This window comes from Moschus berezovskii, chromosome 3, assembly GCF_049115385.1.
Source record: "Moschus berezovskii isolate FMDL1 chromosome 3, NW_MosBer_1.0, whole genome shotgun sequence".
Lineage (NCBI taxonomy): Eukaryota > Metazoa > Chordata > Mammalia > Artiodactyla > Moschidae > Moschus > Moschus berezovskii.
Window position 1 is genome coordinate 122,848,141 of NC_142462.1, and position 23,573 is coordinate 122,871,713.

A 23,573-nucleotide genomic window follows, 5' to 3' on the forward strand; every position below is an offset into this window, starting at 1 on the left:
TAGGGTTGGACTCACATGGAGGTGGGGAGAAATGGATAATTTTTCATTTGGGGAACTAAAATCTATAGGATTTGGTGATGGACTGTGAGCAAGTGAGGAAAGAAATATTTTAGAGATGACCCCAAGATTCTGCATGAGCTATTTCATGATGCCACTTACTGAAATGCGAACCAGGCTGGGATGGAGGTCAGGGTTTCATTTTTGTCCAAATCGGTTTGAGATGCCCACAAAATTGCCAAATGGAGAATCTGAATGGGATAGAAAAGCTTGGCACTCTGGGAAGGGTCCAGGCTGCAGACGACATACAAACGGCATTCAGAGCAATAATTCATGAGTAGAGGAGGGAAGGGCACCCGGACCCCGAGCCAAGGAAGCACCTGAAGCACGCACACTGTGTAAAGCAGAACGACAGTCTGAAATGGGACTGAAAGCAGAATTCAGAAGTATCGAGAAACAGAGGCGAGAGCGAGTAGCAAGTTTATGAAAAAAGAGAAAGTGTTTACAGGAGGATGATGTTTCCGGTTTATTCTGCATTTCCCTGACATAACAGAGTTCTGTCTCTTTATTCCCAGGAATCCAAACCACAATGGCAGCCCGGTACCTCAGCGAACCCAGGACCAGCCACGGTGAGAGGCTGCTTGGGGAGGGCAGCCAGGCTTGCGGGGGAGGGCTGGGACTCTCCTGCCCTGTCATCCAGCCAAGCTGTGCAAGAGCAAAGCGTCTGCAACCTCGCTTCTCAGTTTCCCTTCCGTTGCTCTGCTCTCCCGGTCTCTCCACCCTCTCTGCGTCCTCCTTGCGATGGAGCTTGACAGCGAGCAGGAGGTGACTTCCAACACCCTGACTGCTCCCGGGCGTGGTGGGAGTTCCTATTCGCTGCTTCCTGCCCTGTGGGCACCCCGGATCAGGGGTTGTGCCTCCCAGGTGGTTTCTCTGCCCCTCTCTTCAGCCCGAGAGGACGGGGAAGGAGGAACGTTGGGGTGATCAATGCCTCATTCAGGCCCCTAATTTCCCTGCTCCCAGTGGCCTCACTCTAAGCAACAGACTCAACAGACTGATCACTCCGTTTCTCATATAACCCTCCCTCTACCCCTTTATCCTAGGAATAGATTCTATCATTTGAGCTTTTGCTGGTTTAGCAAATCACCCTTCAATTTAGGAACCTAAAACAGCAACCGTTTAGGTGGCTCTTAATTTTGAGGGTCACTTGGGCCGTGCTTGGGTCTGGACCAACCTGGCTAATCTCAGCCAGCCTGACTCATGTGTGGGTGCTCGGCTGGTGGTTCAGAACACAACGCAATAATCCTGGATAGCCTCACAGGCATGTCTGGTGGTCAGCAAGCTCTGGGTCAGCCAGGCAGACAGGGATAACAGGGCCTTGTGCCCCTCATCAAGTAGGCTAATCCAGGGCAGTTGTAGGGTTCCAAAAATCAAAAGAGAAGGCAAAGCACAAGGTGTCAGCGCTTTTGGATTCTCTGCTTATCCATGTTTTCATGGTCCTATGATCTAAAGCAAGTCACATGGCCCAGTCAGACTGAACGGTTGGAGAAACAGACTCAGCATCTTGATGAGAGGGGCTGAGAATCCACCTTCCCAAGAGGCACGAGTGCCGGGATGGACTCTTTCGTGGCTATGGCTGCCATCTTCAGAGGTTGCCATCCATTCGTTATCAGCATTGGTCAATGGTTGAGGTGTTGGCACTGGCATTTGTTCCTTTTAACTGCCGGGCCATGAATTTCCTACAGCCTGTCTCTAAGGACCAATGCCCTGGGATCTCCTTAGGTTGGAGCTTCTATTGTGAGGCCAAATATTAAGAATACTCTGAATTCTTATGTACATTTTTTCTTAGATAAACCTTCAGTTCATTTCAGTTCAGTTCAGTAGCTCAGTCGTGTCGGACTCTCCGCGACCCCATGAATCACAGCACGCCAGGCATCCCTGTCCATTACAAACTCCCAGAATTCACTCAAATTCATGTCCACAGAGTCGGTGATGCCATCCAGCCATCTCATTCTCTGTTGTCCCCTTCTCCTCCCGCCCCCAACCTTTCCCAGCAACAGAGTCATTTCCAGTGAGTCAACTCGTTGCATGAGGTGGCCAAAGTATTGCAGTTTCAGCTTTAGCATCAGTCCCTCCAATGAACACCCAGGATGGATCTCCTTTAGAATGGACTGGTTGGATCTCCTGGCGGTATGAGGGACTCTCAAGAGTCTTCTCCAACACCACAGTTCAAAAGCATCAATTCTTTGGTGATCAGCTTTCTTCACAGTCCAACTCTCACATCCATACATGACCACGGGAAAAACCATAGCCTTGACTAGACGGACCTTGGTTGGCAAAGTAATGTCTCTGCTTTTTAATATATTATCAAGGTTGGTCATAACTTTCCTTCCAAGGAGTAAGCGTCTTTTAATTTCATGGCTGCAATCAGCATCCGCAGTGATTTTGGAACCCAAAAAAATAAAGTCTGACACGGTTTCCACTGTTTTTCCATCTATTTCCCATGAAGTGATGGGACCAGATGCCATGATCTTTGTTTTCTGAATGTTGAGCTTCAAGCCAACCTTTTCACTCTCCTCTTTCACTTTCATCAAGAGGCTTTTGAGTTCCTCTTCACTTTCTGCCATAAGGGTAGTGTCATCTGCATATCTGAGGTTATTGATATTTCTCCCAGCAATCTTGATTCCAGCTTGTGCTTCTTCCAGCCCAGCGTTCCTCATGATGTACTCTGCACATAAGTTAAATAAGCAGGGTGACAATATACAGCCTTGACGTACTCCCTTCCTATTTGGAACCAGTCGGTTGTTCCATGTCCAGTTCTGACTGTTGCTTCCTGACCTGCATACAGGTTTCTCAAGAGGCAGGTCAGGTGGTCTGGTATTCTCATCTCTTTCAGAATGTTCCACAGTTTATTGTGATCCACACAGTCAAAGCCTTTGGCATAGTCAATGAAGTAGAAATAGATGTTTTTCTGGAACTCTCTTGCTTTCTCCATGATCCAGCGGATGTTGGCAATTTGATCTCTGGTGCCTCTGCCTTCTCTAAAACCTGCTTGAACATCTGGAAGTTCACGATTCACATATTGCTGAAGCCTGGCTTGGAGAATTCTGAGCATGACTTTACTAGCGTGTGAGATGAGTGCAATTGTGCAGTAGTTTGAGCAATCTTTGGCATTGCCTTTCTTTGGGATTGGAATGAAGACTGACCTTTTCCAGTCCCGTGGCCACTGCTGAGTTTTCCAAATCTGCTGGCATATTGAGTGCAGCACTTTCACAGCATCATCTTTCAAGACTTGAAATAGCTCAACTGGAATTCCATCACCTCCACTAGCTTTGTTCGTAGTGATGCTTTCTAAGGCCCACTTGACTTCACATTCCAAGATGTCTGGCTCTAGGTCAGTGATCACGTTATTGTGACTATCTTGGTCGTGAAGATCTTTTTTGTACAGTTCTTCTGTGTATTCTTGCCACCTCTTCTTAATATCTTCTGCTTCTGTTAGGTCCATACCATTTCTGTCCTTTATCGAGCCCATCTTTGCATGAAATGTTCCCTTGGAATCTCTAATTTTCTTGAAGAGATCTCTTGTTTTTCCTATTCTGTTGTTTCCCTCTATTTCTTTGCATTGATCACTGAGGAAGGCTTTCTTATCTCTCCTTGCTATTCTTTGGAACTCTGCATTCAGATGCTTATATCTTTCCTATCCTCCTTTGTTTTTTGCTTCTCTTCTTTTCACAGCTATTTGTAAGACCTTCCCAGACAGCCATTTTGCTTTTTTGCATTTCTTTTCCATGGGGATGGTCTTGGTCCCTGTCTCCTGTACAATGTCATGAACCTCCGTCCAGAGTTCATCAGGCACTCTATCTATCAGATCTAGTCCCTTAAATCTATTTCTCACTTCCACTGTATAATCATAAGGGATTTGATTTAGGTCATATCTGAATGGTCTAGTGGTTTTCCCTACTTTCTTCAATTTAAGTCTGAATTTGGCAATAAGGTGTTCATGATCTGAGCCACAGTCAGCTACCGGTCTTGTTTTGGCTAACTGTATAGAGCTTCTCCATCTTTGGTTGCAAAGAATATAATCAATCTGATTTCAGTGTTGACCATCTGGTGATGTCCATGTATAGAGTCTTCTCTTGTGTTGTTGGAAAAGGGTGTTTGCTATGACCAGTGTGTTCTCTTGACAAAACTTTACTAGCCTTTGCCCTGCTTCATTCCATGCTCCAAGGCCAAATTTGCCTGTTACTCCAGGTGTTTCTTGACTTCCTACTTTTGCATTCCAGTCCCCTATAATGAAAAAGACATCTTTTTTGGGTGTTAGTTCTAAAAGGTCTTGGAGGTCTTCATAGAACCGTTCAACTTCGGCTTCTTCAGCGTTACTGGTTGGGGCATAAGCCTGGATTACTGTAATATTGAATGGTTTGCCTTGGAAACGAACAGAAATCATTCTGTTGTTTTTAAGATTGCATCCAAGTACTGCATTTTGAACTCTTTTGTTGACCATGATGGCTACTCCATTTCTTCTAAGGGATTCCTGCCCACAGTAGAAGATATAATGGTCATCTGAGTTAAATTCACCCATTCCAGTCCATTTTAGTTCACTGATTCCTAGAATGTCTATGTTCACTCTTGCCGTCTCCTGTTTGACCACTTCCAATTTGCCTTGATTCATGGACCTAACATTCCAGGTTCCTATGCAATATTGCTCTTTACAGCACCGGACCTTGCTTCTATCACCGGTCACATCCACAACTGGGTATTGGTTTTGCTTTTGCTCCATCCCTTTATTCCTTCCAGAGTTATTTCTCCACTGATCTCCGACCTGGGGAATTCCTCATTAGGTATCCTATCATTTTGCCCTTTGATACTGTTCATGGGGTTCTCGAGGCAAGTATACTGAAGTGGTTTGCCATTTCCTTCTCCAGTGGACCACATTCGGCTGTGGTCCATGTGATCAGATCGACTAGTTTCCTGTGATTATGATTTCAGTGTGTCTGCCCTCTGATGCCCCCTTGCAATACCTACCATCTTATTTGGGTTTCTCTTACCTTGGGCGTGGGATATCTCTTCACAGCTGCTCCAAGAAAGCACAGCCACTTCACCTTACCTTGGATGCGGGGTATTAGCCATCCCATATCCAGTGTTTGCAGCATTGGGAAATTTACTTCTTTTATCCCAGGATTCTGGTTCTCAAATGGGGAAAACTCTGCCTTAGGGATTCAGGGAGTAGCAAACACTTCATCAGAAAGTGTGTTGGAGATGGAAATTAACTACAGATTTTGTGGACATCACAGGAGGGGTTTCTGCAAGTTCCTGGTTCTGTTTGATTGATACTTTTTTAAGCTTAGCCCACCTCACAGAATAGACAGAAAGGGTCAAAGTGGAAGTGGAGACACCTGTTAGGAGACTGCAGAGGAAGGGGTGGTGACGGAATCTGGATTGGAAAGACGATCTGCAAAACAGAGACAGGTGAACAGGTTTGGAGCCAAGAGAACTTCCTGATGGGTTGGGTCTGGAAAGTAGGGGAAACAGGGAAGTCAAGGGTGACTCCTAGCTTTCTAGTCTAAGGACCCGGGGGAAAGGTGGTGGCTCTGCAAATAAACTGGAGTTGGTAACAGTGTCTAAAATGTTGTACGTGGGATCATGTAGGCATTGTCTCAATCAGAAATGGGTAGATATAACATAGGATTACTCATGCAGGAATCAGACCCTTAAGTTCAAGGGCCAGCCAGCAAGGTGTGCTTTCTCAGAAAAACAGGCTTTCACATGTGATTGTCAATTGCCTTCGCTCTGATCCTGGGTCTATGCCTGAGATATCCAGAGGCCTTTGACTTTATAAACACATTGCAGAGATATGCAGAGACTTGCTGAATACAAGCACAGAAAGAGCTGGTAGATGATTTGGTGTTTAAATTTAGGTTTCAATCGCTGTGCTCTTCTGCTCTGATATTAACTTTCAGCTTTCCTGGGAAGTCGAATATGCACAGTCAATTTTGTGTTAGCTCCTATCTTATGAAGAACAGCTTCTGGTAGCAACTCAGGGTCCTCTTCTTAATCACATTGTTTCCTCCTCTATGAGCTGTTTGCTTCCACAAGGTCAAAGTAAGAAGCTGAAAGGGATCCTGAAAAATATCTGTTGTTATTGTGGTTCAGTTGCTAAGTCACGCCCATGGAGTGCAGCCTGCCAGGTTCCTCTGTCCTCCACTCTCTCCTGGAGTTTGCTCAAATTCATGTCCATTGATTTGGTGATGCTGTCTAGCCGTTTTATCCTCTGCCACCCCCTTCTCCTTTTGCCTTCAACCTTTCCCAGCATCAGAATCTTTTCCAGTGAGTCTGCTCTTTGCATCAGGTGGGCAAAGTATTGGAGCTTCAGCTTCAGCATCAGTCCTTCCAATGAATATTCAGGGTTGAATATTTATTCAGTGGGTGGGAGCCTTTCAGGGGAGACAGTTGAAGTTCATTCTAAAACTGGGACTTTTGTTTCCTGATGTCCAGGGCTTGCAAACCCCGGAGATTCCCAGCTGAGACTTGTCTTAGTGGGTAAGACTGGGGCAGGGAAAAGCGCAACAGGAAACAGCATCCTCGGAGAGAACGTGTTTCCGTCTGGCTTTTCGGCTGTATCCATCACCAAGCACTGTGAGAAAGGAAGCAGCACCTGGAAGGGGAGAGAAGTTGTCGTTGTGGACACACCTGGCCTCTTTGACACGGAGGCCACAGATGCTGAGACTGTCAAGGAGATTACCCGCTGCATGGTGCTGACCTCCCCGGGGCCTCACGCTCTGCTCCTGGTCATCCCACTGGGCCGTTACACGCCCGAAGACCAGAAAGCCACAGAGAAGACCCTGACGATGTTTGGAGAGAGAGCCAGGGAACACATGATTGTCTTATTCACCCGGAAAGATGACTTAGAAGGCATGGATTTCCGTGATTACTTGAAGCATGCTCCTACAGCCATCCAAGAGCTGATCCGCAAGTTCAGAGATCGCTACTGTGTTTTCAACAACAAGGCCACAGGAGCTGAGCAGGAGAACCAGAGGGAGCAGCTGCTGGCCCTGGTCCAGGATGTGGTGGACAAGTGCGATGGGAGATACTACACAAATAACCTGTATTGGAAGGCCGAGGAGGAGATTCAGAAAGAAACCCAAGTGTTACTAGCAAATTACAGAGCAGAGCTCGAGAGAGCAAAAGCTCAGATAAAACAGGAGTTCGAAGAGGAAATCAGAAAGCTGAAGGATGAACTAGAACAGCAAAAGTGGAAGGTGGAAATGGAAAGGCAATTGGCAGAAAGGGAAGCTTACTGGGTTTCAAGGCAGCAAACAGCCAGAGATGATGTTTTGAGTCAGAATAAGATAGTTGAAATCATCCTTAATGTGTTACAGGCTTTTTCCTCTCTGTTTAAGGATTAAACCTCATGAAAATCTGTCTATATTTCCTGCACATTTTTGGGTGGTCCTGCCCCATGTAACTCAGAGCATTCTCCTTTTTCTCTGCCACTCTGAGGGCTAAGGAGAGTAAAGTTCACTATTGATAATTGGTATGTGTTTGACTGATTTAACGGGGAAGGGGTAAATTCTCAACTTATGAAACTCCAAAGCAGCAAGTATCGATGCTCCCTAATCTGTGAATTCTTTCTCAGAGACACCAAGACCAGGAATCCAGGAGACCAAAGAAGATGACCCCGAGCTTTCTCTATTTATCCCTAGAAAAAATTTCTCCTCTAGATTCTTTCTATATTGGTAGGTGATCTTCCCCTACAGCTTTTCCTCACTTATTTTGTCTTTATATGGCGCTGATCATCTTACCCTTATAGTTTATTAGAAAGATCAAGTCTTTCCATTAGTTAAACTTACAGAAAGAGATACTGATAGAAATCTTTCTAGATGAATGGAAATTTGTTCAATGGAATTTTACTGAAGGCCTCAAATTGTTCCTTATCAACTGACCATTACGGACAAAGAGTTCTCTGGCAAATAGATCTTTCAGAACTCAACTACCTCAAATGCCAAACGTCCCAAAAGATATTCAACAGATAAGAGAATAATGCTTGGTGTATTCAGACATATCTGTAGGAAATCTTTTACCAACACCAACCAGTTTGCTGAATAACCAGTTCTCTCTCTCCTTTTCCTGTGAAACTAACAGCTGCCCCATGCAGATGAATTGTTTGCTTATTGTTATTTTAATAAAACTTTTGTTCTCTCATATTTGTGCAAATTGGAATCTGTGTTTTGTTTTTTTTTTTAATGGAAAGCACCACTACTCCTTCTAAGAACACAGGGATGAATTTCAGTTTTTTGTAAAAGTTCAAGATGATTCTGGTGTTGACTTGGTCCACCCTCCAGACGTCTCCCCTCCCCTTTTTCCCCTGGAAAGTGTGAGCCACATTTTCCACCCCTCTGTCAGTCAAAGTCAACATTCTCCTGGATTCATCCTTTATGTATTGTATAAACTATGTGTAACCGAGGTTTCTGAGACCTTTGTGGCTTTCCTGCTGCAAAAAATCTTTTAAATCTATGGATAAAAATAGAGACATCCCTGTCCCTTTTCTCCTCTTCCAATGGGTCCTCTTCACCTAGTAACGTGTAGGCTTTCCCCAAGCTCATTTCCATGTTCTTCCAACATGGTCTGGAGGTCACACGTAACCTATGCCAACTCTCCTTGCTTGGTCATCTTGAAATCATCTTCTCCATGCCCTAACCCATTCTGTCCAAAAGAGGACATGTGCCTTGCCCTGACTTCCCCCAAACACACAGGACTGAACCTTTAACACAGCTGCTATCTATCTATAGCTGACTCACTTTGCTGTACAGTAGAAACTAACATACTGTTGGAAAGAAACTATTGCTGTTGTCGTTCAGTCACTAAAGTGAAAGTGACATCACTCAGTCGTGACCGACTCTTTGCAACCCCATTGACTGTAGCCTACCACACTCCTCCGTCCATGGGATTTTCCAGGCAGGAGTACTGGAATGGGTTGCCTTTGCCTTCTCCAGAGGATCTTCTCAACCTGGGGATTGAACCAAGGTCTCCGCATTGTAGGCAGACAGTTTACCGTCTGAGCAACCAGGGAAGTTAGCAAAGGTTCAAGGATATGAGAAGCACATTGCAAAGAAGCACAAGACTCCAGCAGAGACGGTCACTCTGAGTGGACAGATTCAGTTTCACTCTGCAGAACGTGGGAGGAGTTGGTCTCTATGGTTTTCATCATCAGCGCTTCAGTCAAGATTCTTAGTTGTGAATTTAACATGATATTGTATTACAACTTTATTGTATTATAATAAATACAATATTGTATTATTAATAATGTAATATATAATGTAAATTATAATAAATTATAAATTAATAATGTAATATTGTATTTATTGTATTAAAACTTGTGTTGTATTACAACACAAGCAAATATTCAACCAAAGAATTGCATATACCCCTCAAAGAAAATTAAATTCAGGTTTAAGATGAAAAAAAGACAAGCTAGCTGCAGTGGTAATTTTCATTATAAATGCATTCAATTATTCTTATCCTAGCATCCCAGGTTAATGCTGTAGATGAGACAAAGAAAATCATTCTGATATTTATTTCCCATCTCATCACTTTAATCATTTCATCAAAATAATCTGAACATGGGTACATGACTGCTTGTTTGTTATAAGAATGTGTATTTAAAATGTCCCTGAGACACATCCAAAGATATAAGCATCTGAATGCAGAGTTCCAAAGAATAGCAAGGAGAGACAAGAAAGCCTTCCTCAGTGATAAATGCAAAGAAATAGAGGAAAACAACAGAATAGGAAAAACAAGAGATCTCTTCAAGAAAATTAGAGATACCAAGGGAACATTTCATGCAAAGATGGGCTCGATAAAGGACAGAAATGGTATGGACCTAACAGAAGCAGAAAATATTAAGAAGAGGTGGCAAGAATACACAGAAGAACTGTACAAAAAAAATCTTCATGACGAAGATAATCACGATGGCGTGATCACTCACCTGGAACCAGACATCTTGGAATGTGAAGTCAAGTGGGCCTTAGAGGGCATCACGACAAACAAAGCTAGTGGAGGTGATAGAATTCCAATTGAGCTATTTCAAATCCTGAAAGATGATGCTGTGAAAGTGCTGCCCTCAATATGCCAGCAAATTTGGAAAACTCAGCCATGGCCACAGGACTGGAAAAGGTCAGTCTTCATTCCAATCCCAAAGAAAGGCAATGCCAAAGAATGCTCAAACTACCGCACAATTGCACTCATCTCGCACGCTAGTAAAGTCATGCTCAAAATTCTCCAAGCTAGGCTTCAGCAATATGTGTATGGCAGTTACTACAGGAGAATTCAGAGCTGGAAAACTTCCCTGAGATTTTTAGCCAGTGCATGACCCACCAAGGAGGCAGCAGCCCGTGGACTCACTGGTCACTTCGGATTCTCCAGATCTCTCTGTCTCGTGCTTTGCTCCAGTGTAGGGATTTTTTTGAGAATAATGAATTCCCAAGGTCACTATTTTCACAGCTTTGACCAAGACAACACCCTCTCCTCTCCCTACCCATGACCTCAGCCACAGACCCTCTTTCTGGTACACAGACCACGGGATTTCCAGAATAAACCGACAATGCCTTCCCTGTTCTCTGATGCTCAGGGAGTGATGGTGTGAAGCAACAGCTCCCCTTCCTTCTGAAATGTCATGGGAGGGGTTTTCCTTGACTTTGAGTAACCAAGGAGAGAAAACACCATATTCCGCATAATTTTAAGCAATTCCTTTAGAATTTTTAATGAATGACAAGTTTTGAGTGACTTGCCATTTGCCGTTTAGTGACTTGATGTTTTGTGAGTGACAGTGCCTGTCATCTGGGCAATACTTGTATTTTCTAGGATGAGACCAATTAAGCCAACAGGGTTAAAACAAAAGTACCTAAGTTAAAGATATTTATCTTCTTATCTTAAAGGAAATGCGAATGATTTTAGCTGTTAATTCAGTGGTTATGAAGTAATCGGTCGATTCACTTAGAAACAAAATGACCTTATTTCACTTATCCTTGAAAAATTTACAGATTCTCCCAGTTACTTTTTTATGTTTCAGATTTTTAATGTGACTTTAAATTTGTTCTTTTCACATTGTGTAAATTGAAGGTGTGCAGAGTGCTACTTTGGTGGGCTGCTGTCTCATAGTTGGTTGCTGTTTTGACAGCCTTTAGCATGTCACATGCTTATACTGCAATATTATTGTCTACATTCAATCTACTGTGCTTTAGACCTCTATGGCTTTTTAGTCTTGTGAGTTTGTGCCGAGAACACCATCAATCTTATCCCCTGTGCCCCACTTCTCAGTAACCACCACTCTCTTCCGTTTTTAAACAGGTCTCACATTTTAGCTCCTCTTGGCCGCCGGCCCTGGCCTCAGGCGTGGGGTAGCACCTCACGGCCGCACCTCTTTTCGTGGTTCCTTGCGCCGGGGCCGGCGTCCCTTGCGTCGCATCTGCGCCGCCAGGGCCGGCGTCGCTCGCTTCGCATCTGCAGTTGAGCTATTTCAAGTCTTGAAAGATGATGCTGTGAAAGTGCTGCACTCAATATGCCAGCAGATTTGGAAAACTCAGCAGTGGCCATAGGACTGGAAGAGGTCAGTCTTCATTCCAATCCCAAAGACAGGCAATGCCAAAGAATGCTCAAACTACCGCACAATTGCACTCATCTCACAAGCTAGTAAAGTCATGCTCAAAATTCTCCAAGCCAGCCTTCAGCAGTATGTAAACTGTGAACTCCCAGATGTTCAAGCAGGTTTTAGAAAAGGCAGAGGAACCAGAGATCAAATTGCCAACATCCACTGGATCATGGAGAAAGCAAGAGAGTTTCAGAAAAACATCTATTTCTGCTTCATTGACTATGCCAAAGCCTTTGACGGTGTGGATCACAATAAACTGTGGAACATTCTGAAAGAGATGGGAATCCCAGACCACCTGACCTGCCTCTTGAGAAACCTGTACGCAGGTCAGGAAGCAACAGTTAGAACTGGACATGGAACAACAGACTGGTTCCAAATAGGAAAAGGTGTACGTCAAGGTTGTATATTGTCACCTTGCTTATTTAACTTATATGCAGAGTACATCATGAGGAATGCTGGGCTGGAAGAAGCACAAGCTGGAATCAAGATTGCTGGGAGAAATATCAATAACCTCAGATATGCAGATGACACTACCCTTATGGCAGAAAGTGAAGAGGAACTCAAAAGCCTCTTGATGAAAGTGAAAGAGGAGAGTGAAAAGGTTGGCTTGAAGCTCAACATTCAGAAAACAAAGATCATGGCATCTGGTCCCATCACTTCATGGGAAATAGATGGAAAAACAGTGGAAACAGTGTCAGACATTATGTTTTTGGGCTCCAAAATCACTGCAGATGCTGATTGCAGCCATGAAATTAAAAGACGCTTGCTCCTTGGAAGGAAAGTTATGACCAACCTTGATAATATATTAAAAAGCAGAGACATTACTTTGCCAACCAAGGTCCGTCTAGTCAAGGCAATGGTTTTTCCCGTGGTCATGTATGGATGTGAGAGTTGGACTGTGAAGAAGGCTGATCGCCGAAGAATCGATGCTTTTGAACTGTGGTGTTGGAGAAGACTCTTGAGAGTCCCTTATACTGCAAGGAGATCCAACCAGTCCATTCTAAAGGAGATCAATCCTGGATGTTCATTGGAGGGACTGATGCTAGAGCTGAAACTGCAATACTTTCGCCGCCTCATGCGACGAGTTGACTCACTGGAAAAGACTCTGATGCTGGGAAAGGTTGGGGGCGGGAGGAGAAGGGGACGACCAAGAATGAGATGGCTGGATGGCATCACCGACTCTGTGGACATGAGTTTGAGTGTACTCCGGGAGTTTGTGATGGACAGGGATGCCTGGCGTGCTGTGATTAATGGGATCGCGGAGAGTTGGACACAGCTGAGCGACTGAACTGAACTGACATTTTAGACTCCACATATTACACAGTATTTGTCCTTCTCTGACTTATCTTGCTTCCAATTCTCCCAAATTCAATACATGAACATAAAACAACTCCAACTGGAACACCAACAATGTTCTTTTTAGAAAAATCAACAAGTAATTTTAATTTTCACACAGAAGAAGAAATGCCTGAAAATAACAAAAGAAATACAAAAATGGTGACTGGGGAGGAAATCAGGGCGGGGGGTGGTGGAGAGTTCACATTACAATCAAAGCCACAAAAATCAAGTCAATACTTTATTCATATAGGAGTTGAGAAGATGGAAGACAAGAAGAGGCAAAAATTCTCACAGAAATCATAGGGAATATGAAAGTTCACCATATGATAACTGCTATGTTTCAGATCAGCAGAAGATGGATTACCTATTTAGCAAATGGTCTGGCACAAAGGCTATCTTCAGCATACTCCGATGTGTCTCTGTTCTGACTCGAGACCCTTTTAGCTAAAGACCTGCTCCAGCTTTCTCAGGGGTCCTCTGGGTAAGGACGAGAGGACACCCCGAGTTGCAGGACTCTCCCAGGCCCGTAGGCTGCCCCGTTCACGTGGTCTCCTGCTTCTTTCTTTGCAGCTTCCCTTTCTTCCTTCCTCCCTCCATTCTATACCCCCAAACACCTGGCTGGGGAACCCGTCTACACGCCCAGACACCCCTCGCCTTCTCCCCTCTCTCAGGGGAGAAGGGACAGGGCTGCAAGTCAGGCAGAGGCGGGGCTGGAAGTCTCCTCTGCTCTCCATGCACAAGGGTGGGCATCATGAGGGAGGTGCCAGGTGTGTGACCTCCCTTGTCCAAGCCTCCCTGGGAAGAGTTCCTCCACTGCCCAAGTCCACTTGGACCTCCGGGGCGGGTCCGAGTCCTGCAGCCAGGTCTAGGCCCTGTTTCCTGAGCAGACCTGGCCCCTGGATACCCCTGCCCTGCTCTGCTCCTTCCCATGGGACCCCTTTGCTTCGAGTGGTGGCCTCTTTCAAGAACGAATCAAAAGCAGCTCCTTGTGGCCGGCCCTCCCCCTTTTCTAGCTGCCTTCTCCTCCCCAGCCCAGAGCCTGTCCTGCCCCACATGGCGCAGGGCCTTAAAAGCCATCGCGCCTGCCCTCTTAACGGGCAGCGACACAGCCCAGGAGACGAAGAGTGGCCCGGTCCACATTCCACGCTGATCTGCTGCATCGAGTTTTAAGCCGAGACTCCAGTAGCCGGGATGCCGCCGGAGTTCCACGGCAGGAGGGAGCGCAGGCCCGCCTCAGGAGGCTTAGCTTCTCTCAGAGTTCTGTTGCAGAGAGGGAACGCCAGAGACACTGACGGTGAGCCAGGGGCGGGGGCGCACAGAGCAGGCGGGTCCCTGTGATCTGGAAGGTGTGATGAAGGCCCTGAGAACTAAGGAGCCCAGCCACCTCCCTCGCCTGACCAGATGCTGCCCTGGAGACAGGAGGGGCCAGGGACCCGGGATGGAGCCGGCAAGTGAGGGGCCTGGAAGCCGGACTCGGCCGGGGGAGGCAGGCAGGCAGGAAGCCGCGAGGCGTGCGCCTCAGTTGGGCGCGCTGGGCGGGAGCGGGTCTCCAGCCGGCTCGGGCTCCTTCAGGATGCGGCGCAGGCCGCGCAGCCAGGCCTGGTCCCCGCGCCCCTCCGCGGCGCCCGGCCGCCAGAGGCCCCAGCTCTCGCGGGCCGCGGCGCGGGGCTGAGGGGCGGCCGGGAGGCTGTAGGCGCGGCCCTCGTGCTCCCACAGGACCCCTTCGACGTGCCGCATGAGCTCCCTCAGCTGGGCCTCCCGCTCGGCTCGGTCCCCCTCGTTGTTGAAGCCGCAGTGTCGCCGCGCGCAGACCGCGTCCAGCTCGGCCAGCGCCGGGTTGTCGCTCTCCCGCAGGTACGCCCCCAGCGAGCCGCCGTCCAGGTCTTCGTGCCGCGTGAACACCAGGACGGTGCGGGCCAGCACGCCCGCCCCGAACACCTCCTGGAGGCGCTCGGCCACCCGCCGGTCCTCCTCGGTGAAGCGGCCGAGCGCTGTCACCAGGAGCACCGCGTGCGGCCCCGGCGGGGAGCGGGCGCCCGCCTCGCCGCCGCCCCGAGCGGCCCCGCGCGGCGCCGCCCAGGGGGCCAGGACGTCGGGGGTGTCGATGACCTGCAGCTCCCTCCCGCCCCACGCGCGGCGGCCCTGCTGGAAGGCCTGGGTCACCGGGCGAGCGCTGAGCCTGGACCCGAACACTCTCCTCCCGAGGATGCTGTTTCCCGTGGCGCTTTTCCCGCTCCCGGACTTTCCCACCAGGATGAGCCTCAGCGTCTGCGGGGTCCCTTCATCCCCGCGCAGCCCTGGAAGCATCAAGAGAAGGTGGGGGCCGCGGTTAGAGCCCGTCCCCCGCTTTAGCCTGCCCGGGTGCTTTCCTTTCTTTTCTCCTTTTTTAACTTTTGGGGAAAACATTAAGGTAGAAAATACATAACATAGAATGTACCGTTTGAACCACGCTTAGGTGTAGCGTTCGGTACATTCACATTGCTGGGCAGTCATCACTTGGGCATCTCAAGAACGTTCCATCTTCCCGAATGACACCCTGTCCCCATTTAACACTAACGCCCCATTCTTCCTCCCCCAGCACCTGACATCCCCTGCTCTTTCTGGCTCCATGTGACTGCTCTAAGGACCTCACATTACTGGAAGCAGGCAATTTTTCCCTCCTGTGTCTGGCTTATTCGCTTTGCATAATGTGTTCAAGGTTCATTCATGTTGGAGCAAGTGTCAGAATTGCCTTCCTTTTTAAGGCTGAATAATATTCCACTGTAGGTGTATATATGAATGTAGGTGTATATATGAACCCACATTCATATACATATGGAGTTGGGGGGTTGTTTCCACTTTTTGCTATTGTGAACAATGCTGCTGTGCACCTCAGCGCACATATATTCACCATCTGTTTCAACTCTATGGGGTATATTCCCCAGAAGTGGAATTGCGGGATCATATGGCAGAATGCCACATTTTATGCTTCTGTTCTGAAACTTCTTCTTGGGCCACCTATTCCCACCAGGTGGGATCATCCCCTCATGAACTGGAAGCCTGAGCTTCCTTGAGCACCTCTGGTTGGAGACCCTTTCCAGGAAGAGGGTGAAGTTGGAAGCACGCAGCCTCCGTGTCTGTCCTCTCCCTGCCATGATCGAACACGCCACATTACCTTCACTTTTTCCAACATGGAGTGTTGTGAGGATGGGGTCCTTTCAGCCAGACCCCCAGCTCCACAGCACAGCTCACACTAGGGTCACAGTTCTAAGCTCCACCGTTGAAGTTTGGCCTGGACACCCCCCCAGGAGAATATCAGAACCATCAGCTGTGAGTAAATGATTCATGCCCATCTAATACTGAGGACCCCACATCCAGATTTTAGAAATGACCACAGCTGGAGAGCACGAAGGGAATTCCCTTCTCCTGGCCTTGCAGGTCCCAGGACCCACAGCACATAGAGAACCACCAAACTCTAGCTGATTTCCAGACTGTTCCCGGGGAAGACATTGCTGTGTCTCAGTGCAGAGTCCTCAGCCTCTTGAGGCCAGGACTGGCACAGTCTTCTTCCAGCTCTCCCCAGCAGGGGTGTGTTTCTCCTGCCTTTCTGCCTTGGTGGGCTGACCCACCCACCAACTCCAACTGGAAGATATCGCTTCCCTCCAGCTTCTGCAGGTAACCTGAGTGAATGACTGGGAGTTCCACAGAAGCAGGGAAGGGCAGTGTCCGTCTGTATTCTCAGATGGAAAGCTGGAGGAAGACAGTGGTCTCCCGTCTGGGCAAGCCTGGAGACACTCATGCCACGCCTTTGGACTTAAAAGCCAAATACATTGAGCCCGGAAGAGGAATTTTAAAGTAATACTTAACCCCGATTGCTGCAAAAAGGGTAAATCAAGTGTGAACACTGGGACCTTCGCTTTCCTCTGCAGGTTAATGTTATGGCTTTCTGCCAATGGCTCAGGCCACTGAAGTTCATCTAATAAAAACATAGGTGCATGTAACGGCATAATAAATTGGCAATCAATTCCTTTATCCAGGAAAGTGATGGATTTCTAGCATTCCTAAATTCCTAAGTTCTGTCTCCCCAGGTTAGAGGGAAAATTGAGCCCATGAAAGTGAAGCCCCTGACCCTGAAGAAACAGCTTTTGCGGGGAGGGAGCCCCTTGGGAAGACAGAGTCCAGACCTGTGGGCCCTTGATTGCATCCTATGTGTTCACTAGTGCTTTGCAGCCCCTGTGGTCCTGAGAATCTCACAGCAGAGACAGTGCGACACCCAGCAGGGGCCTGGGGCGAGTCGTCTGTTACACCCACGAACACATCCTTCCTGACCCTCAGTGAAGGGGCAGTGGCTATGGTCTGTCATCCACTTTGACCCACGGCACCATCAGTGGCCCTTCCCTTCTGTCTGGCTGGGGTGAAGGGAGGCCCAACCCAAAGGCCCAGTGATGGCCACCCCGGTGGGTGAATCTCTGACGGGGACTCCCGCTGCCCCTCCCAGCACACTACCTGCCCATCAGGCCCTAGCCCCACCTCTCTCAAGTTCATGTCTGCTAGAAAGTTGTTTTACCTTCTGACCCATCTGGAGAAGGATCCTGGGATGCGCCTTCTTCAGGTTCCTCCGGGAGAAGGATTTCAAATTCTTCCTCCTCTATCTAGGAAAAACCATAATGTGTCTTACTGATGTCTCCTCCAACCTTCCAGGGGCTCCTGACTTTTGCCTTTCTCTTGCCCATGGAAGCTGCTTGCATCGGTTTGTTGGCATGGGACTGGGTCAGGGGGTGTCTGAGATACCTGCTACCTCCTTTAGGGACCCTATTTCCCCCTTCCTTCCCCTGCACGTGGTCTCCACTTGGGGGGGCAGATTCTGTGATGGGAAGAAATGACCAGAGACGCGTCCTGACAGACACTGTCCTGGGAGCAGTGGCCAGGGTGCCGGGTGGATGTAACCAGGACGTTGCTGGAGGGGCTGGTGAGGGGCTCCTGGGGCCAGAATGCTCTCTGGGGGGGAGCCTGTCAGTGAGGGCTGCAGAGGCCGAACGCTGGGTGGAGAGGAGGGCGGCAGACACGCCCAGGCTCCCTCTCCGCGTGGGGCCCAGTCCTGCAGGGAGCCCCGGGTCCTCGGCACCCAGCTGCAGGCCACCGACTCGGGTGGTCACGCTGCCAGGGCCTCCATGTCCCCAGAGATGTGGATGTTGAGTCCAAACTACACATTCCTGAGATCTCGTCCCCTTGGAAGATTCCAGGACATTTTACGATGTTTTCTAGAGCAATTCCCAGTCCTCTTTGCCAAGGAGGGCATTGTCGCCCACCAGGAACACCTGTCATCCACTCTCAAGCCCAGAGAGCTGTCTGCCCAGCCCCCGGCCACCTCACCCTAGACCCTGCCCGACAGGGCATCACCACACGTGGGCCACATGTCATTGTTTGTCTCCAACATGGCGCAGATCTGTCACCTTGTGAGGTTTGTCAGGAGAAAAGTGAGACTCACAGAGCGTCCTGCCCAAGGGTCAGCGGGGAGCTCCAGGCAGCCCCCAAAGGCTGCAAGGCCCTCCTGATTCCCCTGGCTCCTCCCATTGCTCCTGAAACAGGCGCACACACACAGACACTCTCACAAACACACACACACTCACACATACTCACAAACATACAAACAAAATATACACACAAACACAACCCATACACTACTCACACACACACACACTCACATACAAACAAAATATACACACAAACACAACACATACACTACTCATACACACACACTCACAAACAAAACATACACACAAACACAACACATACACTACTCATACACACACTCACAAACAAAACATACACACAAACACAACACATACATTACTCACACACACACGTGCAAAAGTACAAACATAGCACACACATACAACACACATGAGCACACATTTACTCACAAACATATGAACAGACATGCACAGCACACAAACACAAACAAGACACAGAGACCACTCTCACATATATTCACAACAACCCATACATAGAAACACAACACACACCATTCATGCATATACTCACAAACATACACACACGTATATACATACATATGACACAAACAAACATAACACACACAGAAAACATACATATAGTCATCTATATGCAAATAGGCACACACAACACACAGATACACATCAACAGAACACACAGGCCTATTCACCTTAATTCCTCATACCTGATATTATCGATAAAGGACAGAAATGGTATGGAACTAACAGAAGCAGAAGGAAACGGTAACCCACTCCAGTATTCTTGCCTGGAAAATCCCATGGACGGAGAAGCCTGGTAGGCTACAGTCCACGGGGTTGCAAAGAGTCGGACATGACTGAGCGATGGAACGGAACAGAAGCAGAAGATATTAAGAAGAGGTGGCAAGAATACACAGAAGAACTGTACAAAAAAGATCTTCATGACCAAGATAGTCACGATAACGTGATCACTGACCTAGAGCCAGACATCTTGGAATGTGAAGTCAAGTGGGCCTTAGAAAGCATCACTACGAACAAAGCTGTGATGCTGTGAAAGTGCTGCACTCAATATGCCAGCAAATTTGGAAAACTCAGCAGTGGCCACAGGACTGGAAAAGGTCAGTCTTCATTCCAATCCCAAAGAAAGGCAATGCCAAAGAATGCTCAAACTACCACACAATTGCACTCATCTCACACGCTAGTAAAGTCATGCTCAAAATTCTCCAAGCCAGCCTTCAGCAATAGGTGAACCGTGAACTCCCAGATGTTCAAGCAGGTTTTAGAAAAGGCAGAGGCACCAGAGATCAAATTGCCAACATCCGCTGGATCATGGAGAAAGCAAGAGAGTTTCAGAAAAACATCTATTTCTGCTTCATTGACTATGCCAAAGCCTTTGACGGTGTGGATCACAATAAACTGTGGAACATTCTGAAAGAGATGAGAATACCAGACCACCTGAGCTGCTTCTTGAGAAACCTGTATGCAGGTCAGGAAGCAACAGTCAGAACTGGACATGGAACAACAGACTGGTTCCAAATAGGAAAAGGAGTGCATCAAGGCTGTATATTGTCACCTTGCTTATTTAACTTATATGCAGAGTACATCATGAGGAATGCTGGGCTGGAAGAAGCACAAGCTGGAATCAAGATTGCCGGGAGAAATATCAATAACCTCAGATATGCAGATGACACTACCCTTATGGCAGAAAGTGAAGAGGAACTCAAAAGCCTCTTGATGAAAGTGAAAGAGGAGAGTGAAAAGGTTGGCTTGAAGCTCAACATTCAGAAAACAAAGATCATGGCATCTGGTCCCATCACTTCATGGGAAATAGATGGAAAAACAGTGGAAACAGTGTCAGACTTTATTTTTTTGGGCTCCAAAATCACTGCAGATGTTGATTGCAGCCATGAAATTAAAAGACGCTTACTCCTTGGAAGGAAAGTTATGACCAACCTTGATAATATATTAAAAAGCAGAGACATTACTTTGCCAACAAAGGTCCATCTAGTCAAGGCTATGGTTTTTCCCGTGGTCATGTATGGATGTGAGAGTTGGACTGTGAAGAAAGCTGATCGCCGAAGAATTGATGCTTTTGAACTGTGGTGTTGGAGAAGACTCTTGAGAGTCCCTCATACCGCCAGGAGATCCAACCAGTCCATTCTAAGGGAGATCAATCCTGGGTGTTCATTGGAAGGACTGATGCTAAAGCTGAAACTGCAATACTTTGGCCACCTCATGCGACGAGTTGATTCACTGGAAAAGACTCTGATGCTGGGAAAGGTTGGGGGTGGGAGGAGAAGGGGACGACGGAGAATGAGATGGCTGGATGGCATCACCGACTCTGTGGACATGAGTTTGAGTGAACTCCGGGAGTTGGTGATGGACAGGGAGGCCTGGCATGCTGTGATTCATGGGGTCGCGGAGAGTCGGACACAACTGAGCGACTGAACTGATTCATACAATGAAATAGTACATAGCAATGAAACTGCACGATTTATTGCTGCATATAACAACGTGGATGCATCTCAAAACATAATGGTAAGGAAAAAAATGCAGATACAACAGAATACCTACTGCATGATTTCATTGATAAAAGGTACAAGAACAGCTAAAGCTAATCGATGTTATCACAAGTTCAGCGAGAGGTCACCCCTAGAAGGTATAACTGGGGCCTTTAATTTGCCAACAACATCCCACGTCTTGAACTTTGTGCTTGTTACTTGGGTGTGTTCCATTTATGACAACTGAAAATTCAGTGAGCTGTAAACTTACATGAGCCCTTTCCTCTATTAACACCATACTTCACACACACACACACACACACACACACACACACAATCAAAACTGAAAACAAACAAACAAGAAAAGAAAGTGACTAATGAGCACACACACACACACACACAAGTGCATGTACCAAAAAATGCAACATGCGTGAAAAAATAAAATAAAAAATCATGAAACTCCCCATACACTTTCCTAGGTGTACTGAGCCATTTAATTCAATACTGATTTTTTTTTAAGGCCTCTGTAACTTTGGTTTTGTATACTAGATAAGGACGATGGTTCTGAAGTATGAAAGTACACTTGTAACGATAGCCAGCTTCCAGAAGGACTAACATAATCTCAAAGGATGCAGTCACCAGAAAATGCCCCTAGCCCTAGTTCCACCACAGAGTCCACAACAGGGTCCGCAGGATGCTAAGCCGGGCCCCGCCTCCCCAATTCTTCCCTCTCAACTCGGGGAGGAAGATCACATCCTGTGCTTGGACGGATGTCACTGGCTGAGTTCACCAGGAGCAGATTCTGAGATAAAAATGCTGCAGGCGTGAACTTTCTTTAGGAGAAGTCTTGGGATGGAAACCTGTGCGACCCTGAAGGACGTAGGATGGGGCGGAAGGAGACGCTGGGCTGTGATGAGTCACAACCAGGCCGCAGCCGCATCACCTGGCGCTGCAGCTCGGAGGGCGGGGCAGACCGGTCCCAAACTGGGGTCCTTGTGCCTCTGCAGGGACCAGTCCTAAAATGTGAGTGCCCTGGGAGTGGGGGGACCGTCTCGGAGGAGAGGAGTCTCTTCAGCTGAGAATAACCCTGAGGGGATGCTATAAGGCTGTGGGAGGGCGTCGGCCGGGCCCACAAGAAAAAGAGCCAGATTGCCCCATAGTCAGTCTCTCCCATCAGGGAGCTTCCACAAGCCTCCTATCCTCATACATCAGAGAGCAGACAGAATGAAACCCACAATCACAGAAAACTAACCAAGCTCATCATGTGAATCGCAGCCTTGTCTATCTCAATGAAACTATGAGCCACGCCGTGCAGGGCCACCCAGAAGGACTGGTCATGGTGGAGAGTTGTGACAAAACATGGTCCACTGGAGAAGGGAATGGCAAACCACTTCAGTATTCTTGCCTTGAGAACCCCATGAACAGTACGAAAAGGCAAAGAGCGACTGAACTGAACACTCCTGTCAGCAGGGAGACTGGGGTCTTCAGTCCTGAAACTGTGGTGGGGGTGATCTCAGTGGCAGACCACAGCAGATACTATACTGAGCAAAATTTAGGCCATTTCACCATCTCCAAAAATGCAAATACCAGAGAGAGTGTGGAACAAAGGGACCCCTTCTACAATGTTGTTAGGGATGTAAATTGGTACAGCCACAATGGAAAACAGTATGGAGGTTCTTTAAAAAACTAGAAATGGGGTTGCCATGTAATTCTGTAATCCCACTCCTGGACATATATCTGGAAAAGACAAAAACCCAAATTTGAAAACATTCATCCATCCAGTGTTTATTGCAGCACTAGTTACAATAGCAAAGACATGGAAGCAACCTAAATGTTCATTATATACATATATACATATAAAATGGACTGCTGGCCATAGAAAAGAATGACATAATGTCATTTGCAGGAACGTGGATGGAGCTAGAGGTTATCATAGTAAGTGAAGTAAGTCAGAGAAAGAATAGTATTTTATAATATCACTTACATGTGAACTCTAAAATACAGATGAACTTATTTGCAAAACAGAAATAGACTCATAGACATAGAAAACAGAGTTACCACAGGAGATGGTGGGAAGGGATAAATTAGGAGTTTGAGATTAGCAGATACAAACTACTGTATATAAAATAGGTAAATAAGGACATACTCTATTGCACAGGGGACTATATACAATAGCTTAACCTATAATGGTTATTATATATAATCTTAACCTATAGATAACCATATATACATATATAAAGTGAAAGTGTTAGTCACTCAGTCATGTCTGACTCTTTGCAATCCCATAGACTGTAGCCCACCATGCTCCTCTGTTCATGGGATTTTCCAGGCAAAAATACTGGAGTTGATTGCCATGCCTTGCTCCAGGGGATCTTCCCGATCCAGGGATCAAACCTGGGTCTCCTGCATTGCAGGCAGACTCTTTACTATCTGAGCTACCAGGGAAGCCCTATATATATCGATTTCTTGTACACCTGAAACAAAACATTATGAAGCAAGTTTAGTTGTCTTTTTGAAAATCGGGGCCACTTCAATGGGTTTTCTGAAGCCAACACTGTAATCCAAAGCAGTGATTCAGATTTTGGAATCTTAGTAGTTCAGCAGGAACATGAAAGTAAA

At 47.1% G+C, this 23,573-nt stretch overlaps 3 protein-coding genes across 7 annotated transcripts in view; 2 read left to right on the plus strand and 1 right to left on the minus strand.

The window, feature by feature from the left end:
* The window catches only part of LOC148778425 (GTPase IMAP family member 4-like), a 34,610-nt gene extending 26,411 nt beyond the window's left edge, over window positions 1-8,199 (plus strand). For all 4 annotated transcript variants that reach the window (XM_088834736.1, XM_088834732.1, XM_088834734.1 and 1 more), the window contains exons 2-3: window positions 573-626; window positions 6,493-8,199. In XM_088834736.1, coding sequence (XP_088690862.1) covers window positions 587-626; window positions 6,493-7,403 — 951 coding nt within the window. In that variant the 5' untranslated portion in view covers window positions 573-586 and the 3' untranslated portion in view covers window positions 7,404-8,199. The remainder of the gene's footprint in view (window positions 1-572; window positions 627-6,492) is intronic.
* The window catches only part of LOC129552014 (GTPase IMAP family member 1-like), a 153,877-nt gene that overhangs the window by 78,997 nt on the left and 51,307 nt on the right, over window positions 1-23,573 (plus strand). The gene's annotated exons all lie outside the window — the stretch shown is intronic.
* Window positions 14,353-17,709, minus strand: GIMAP6 (GTPase, IMAP family member 6). The gene is made up of 3 exons (XM_088831993.1): window positions 17,656-17,709; window positions 17,529-17,613; window positions 14,353-15,279 (listed from the first exon to the last, which is right to left on the minus strand). The coding sequence occupies exons 1-3, from the start codon at window positions 17,707-17,709 to the stop codon at window positions 14,501-14,503; spliced, it is 918 nt and encodes a 305-aa protein (XP_088688119.1). The 3' UTR covers window positions 14,353-14,500.

Bases quoted from the DNA above. Each gene is read 5' to 3' on its own strand.
- GIMAP6 (XM_088831993.1), bottom strand. From the start codon at position 17,709: ATGCAAGCAGCTTCCATGGGCAAGAGAAAGGCAAAAGTCAGGAGCCCC. The intron at 17,614-17,655 runs GTTGGAGGAGAC...GGTTTTTCCTAG, and splicing joins AAGTCAGGAGCCCCTGGAAG to ATAGAGGAGGAAGAATTTGA. The intron at 15,280-17,528 runs GTAAAACAACTT...TGATGCTTCCAG, and splicing joins TTCTCCAGATGGGTCAGAAG to GGCTGCGCGGGGATGAAGGG.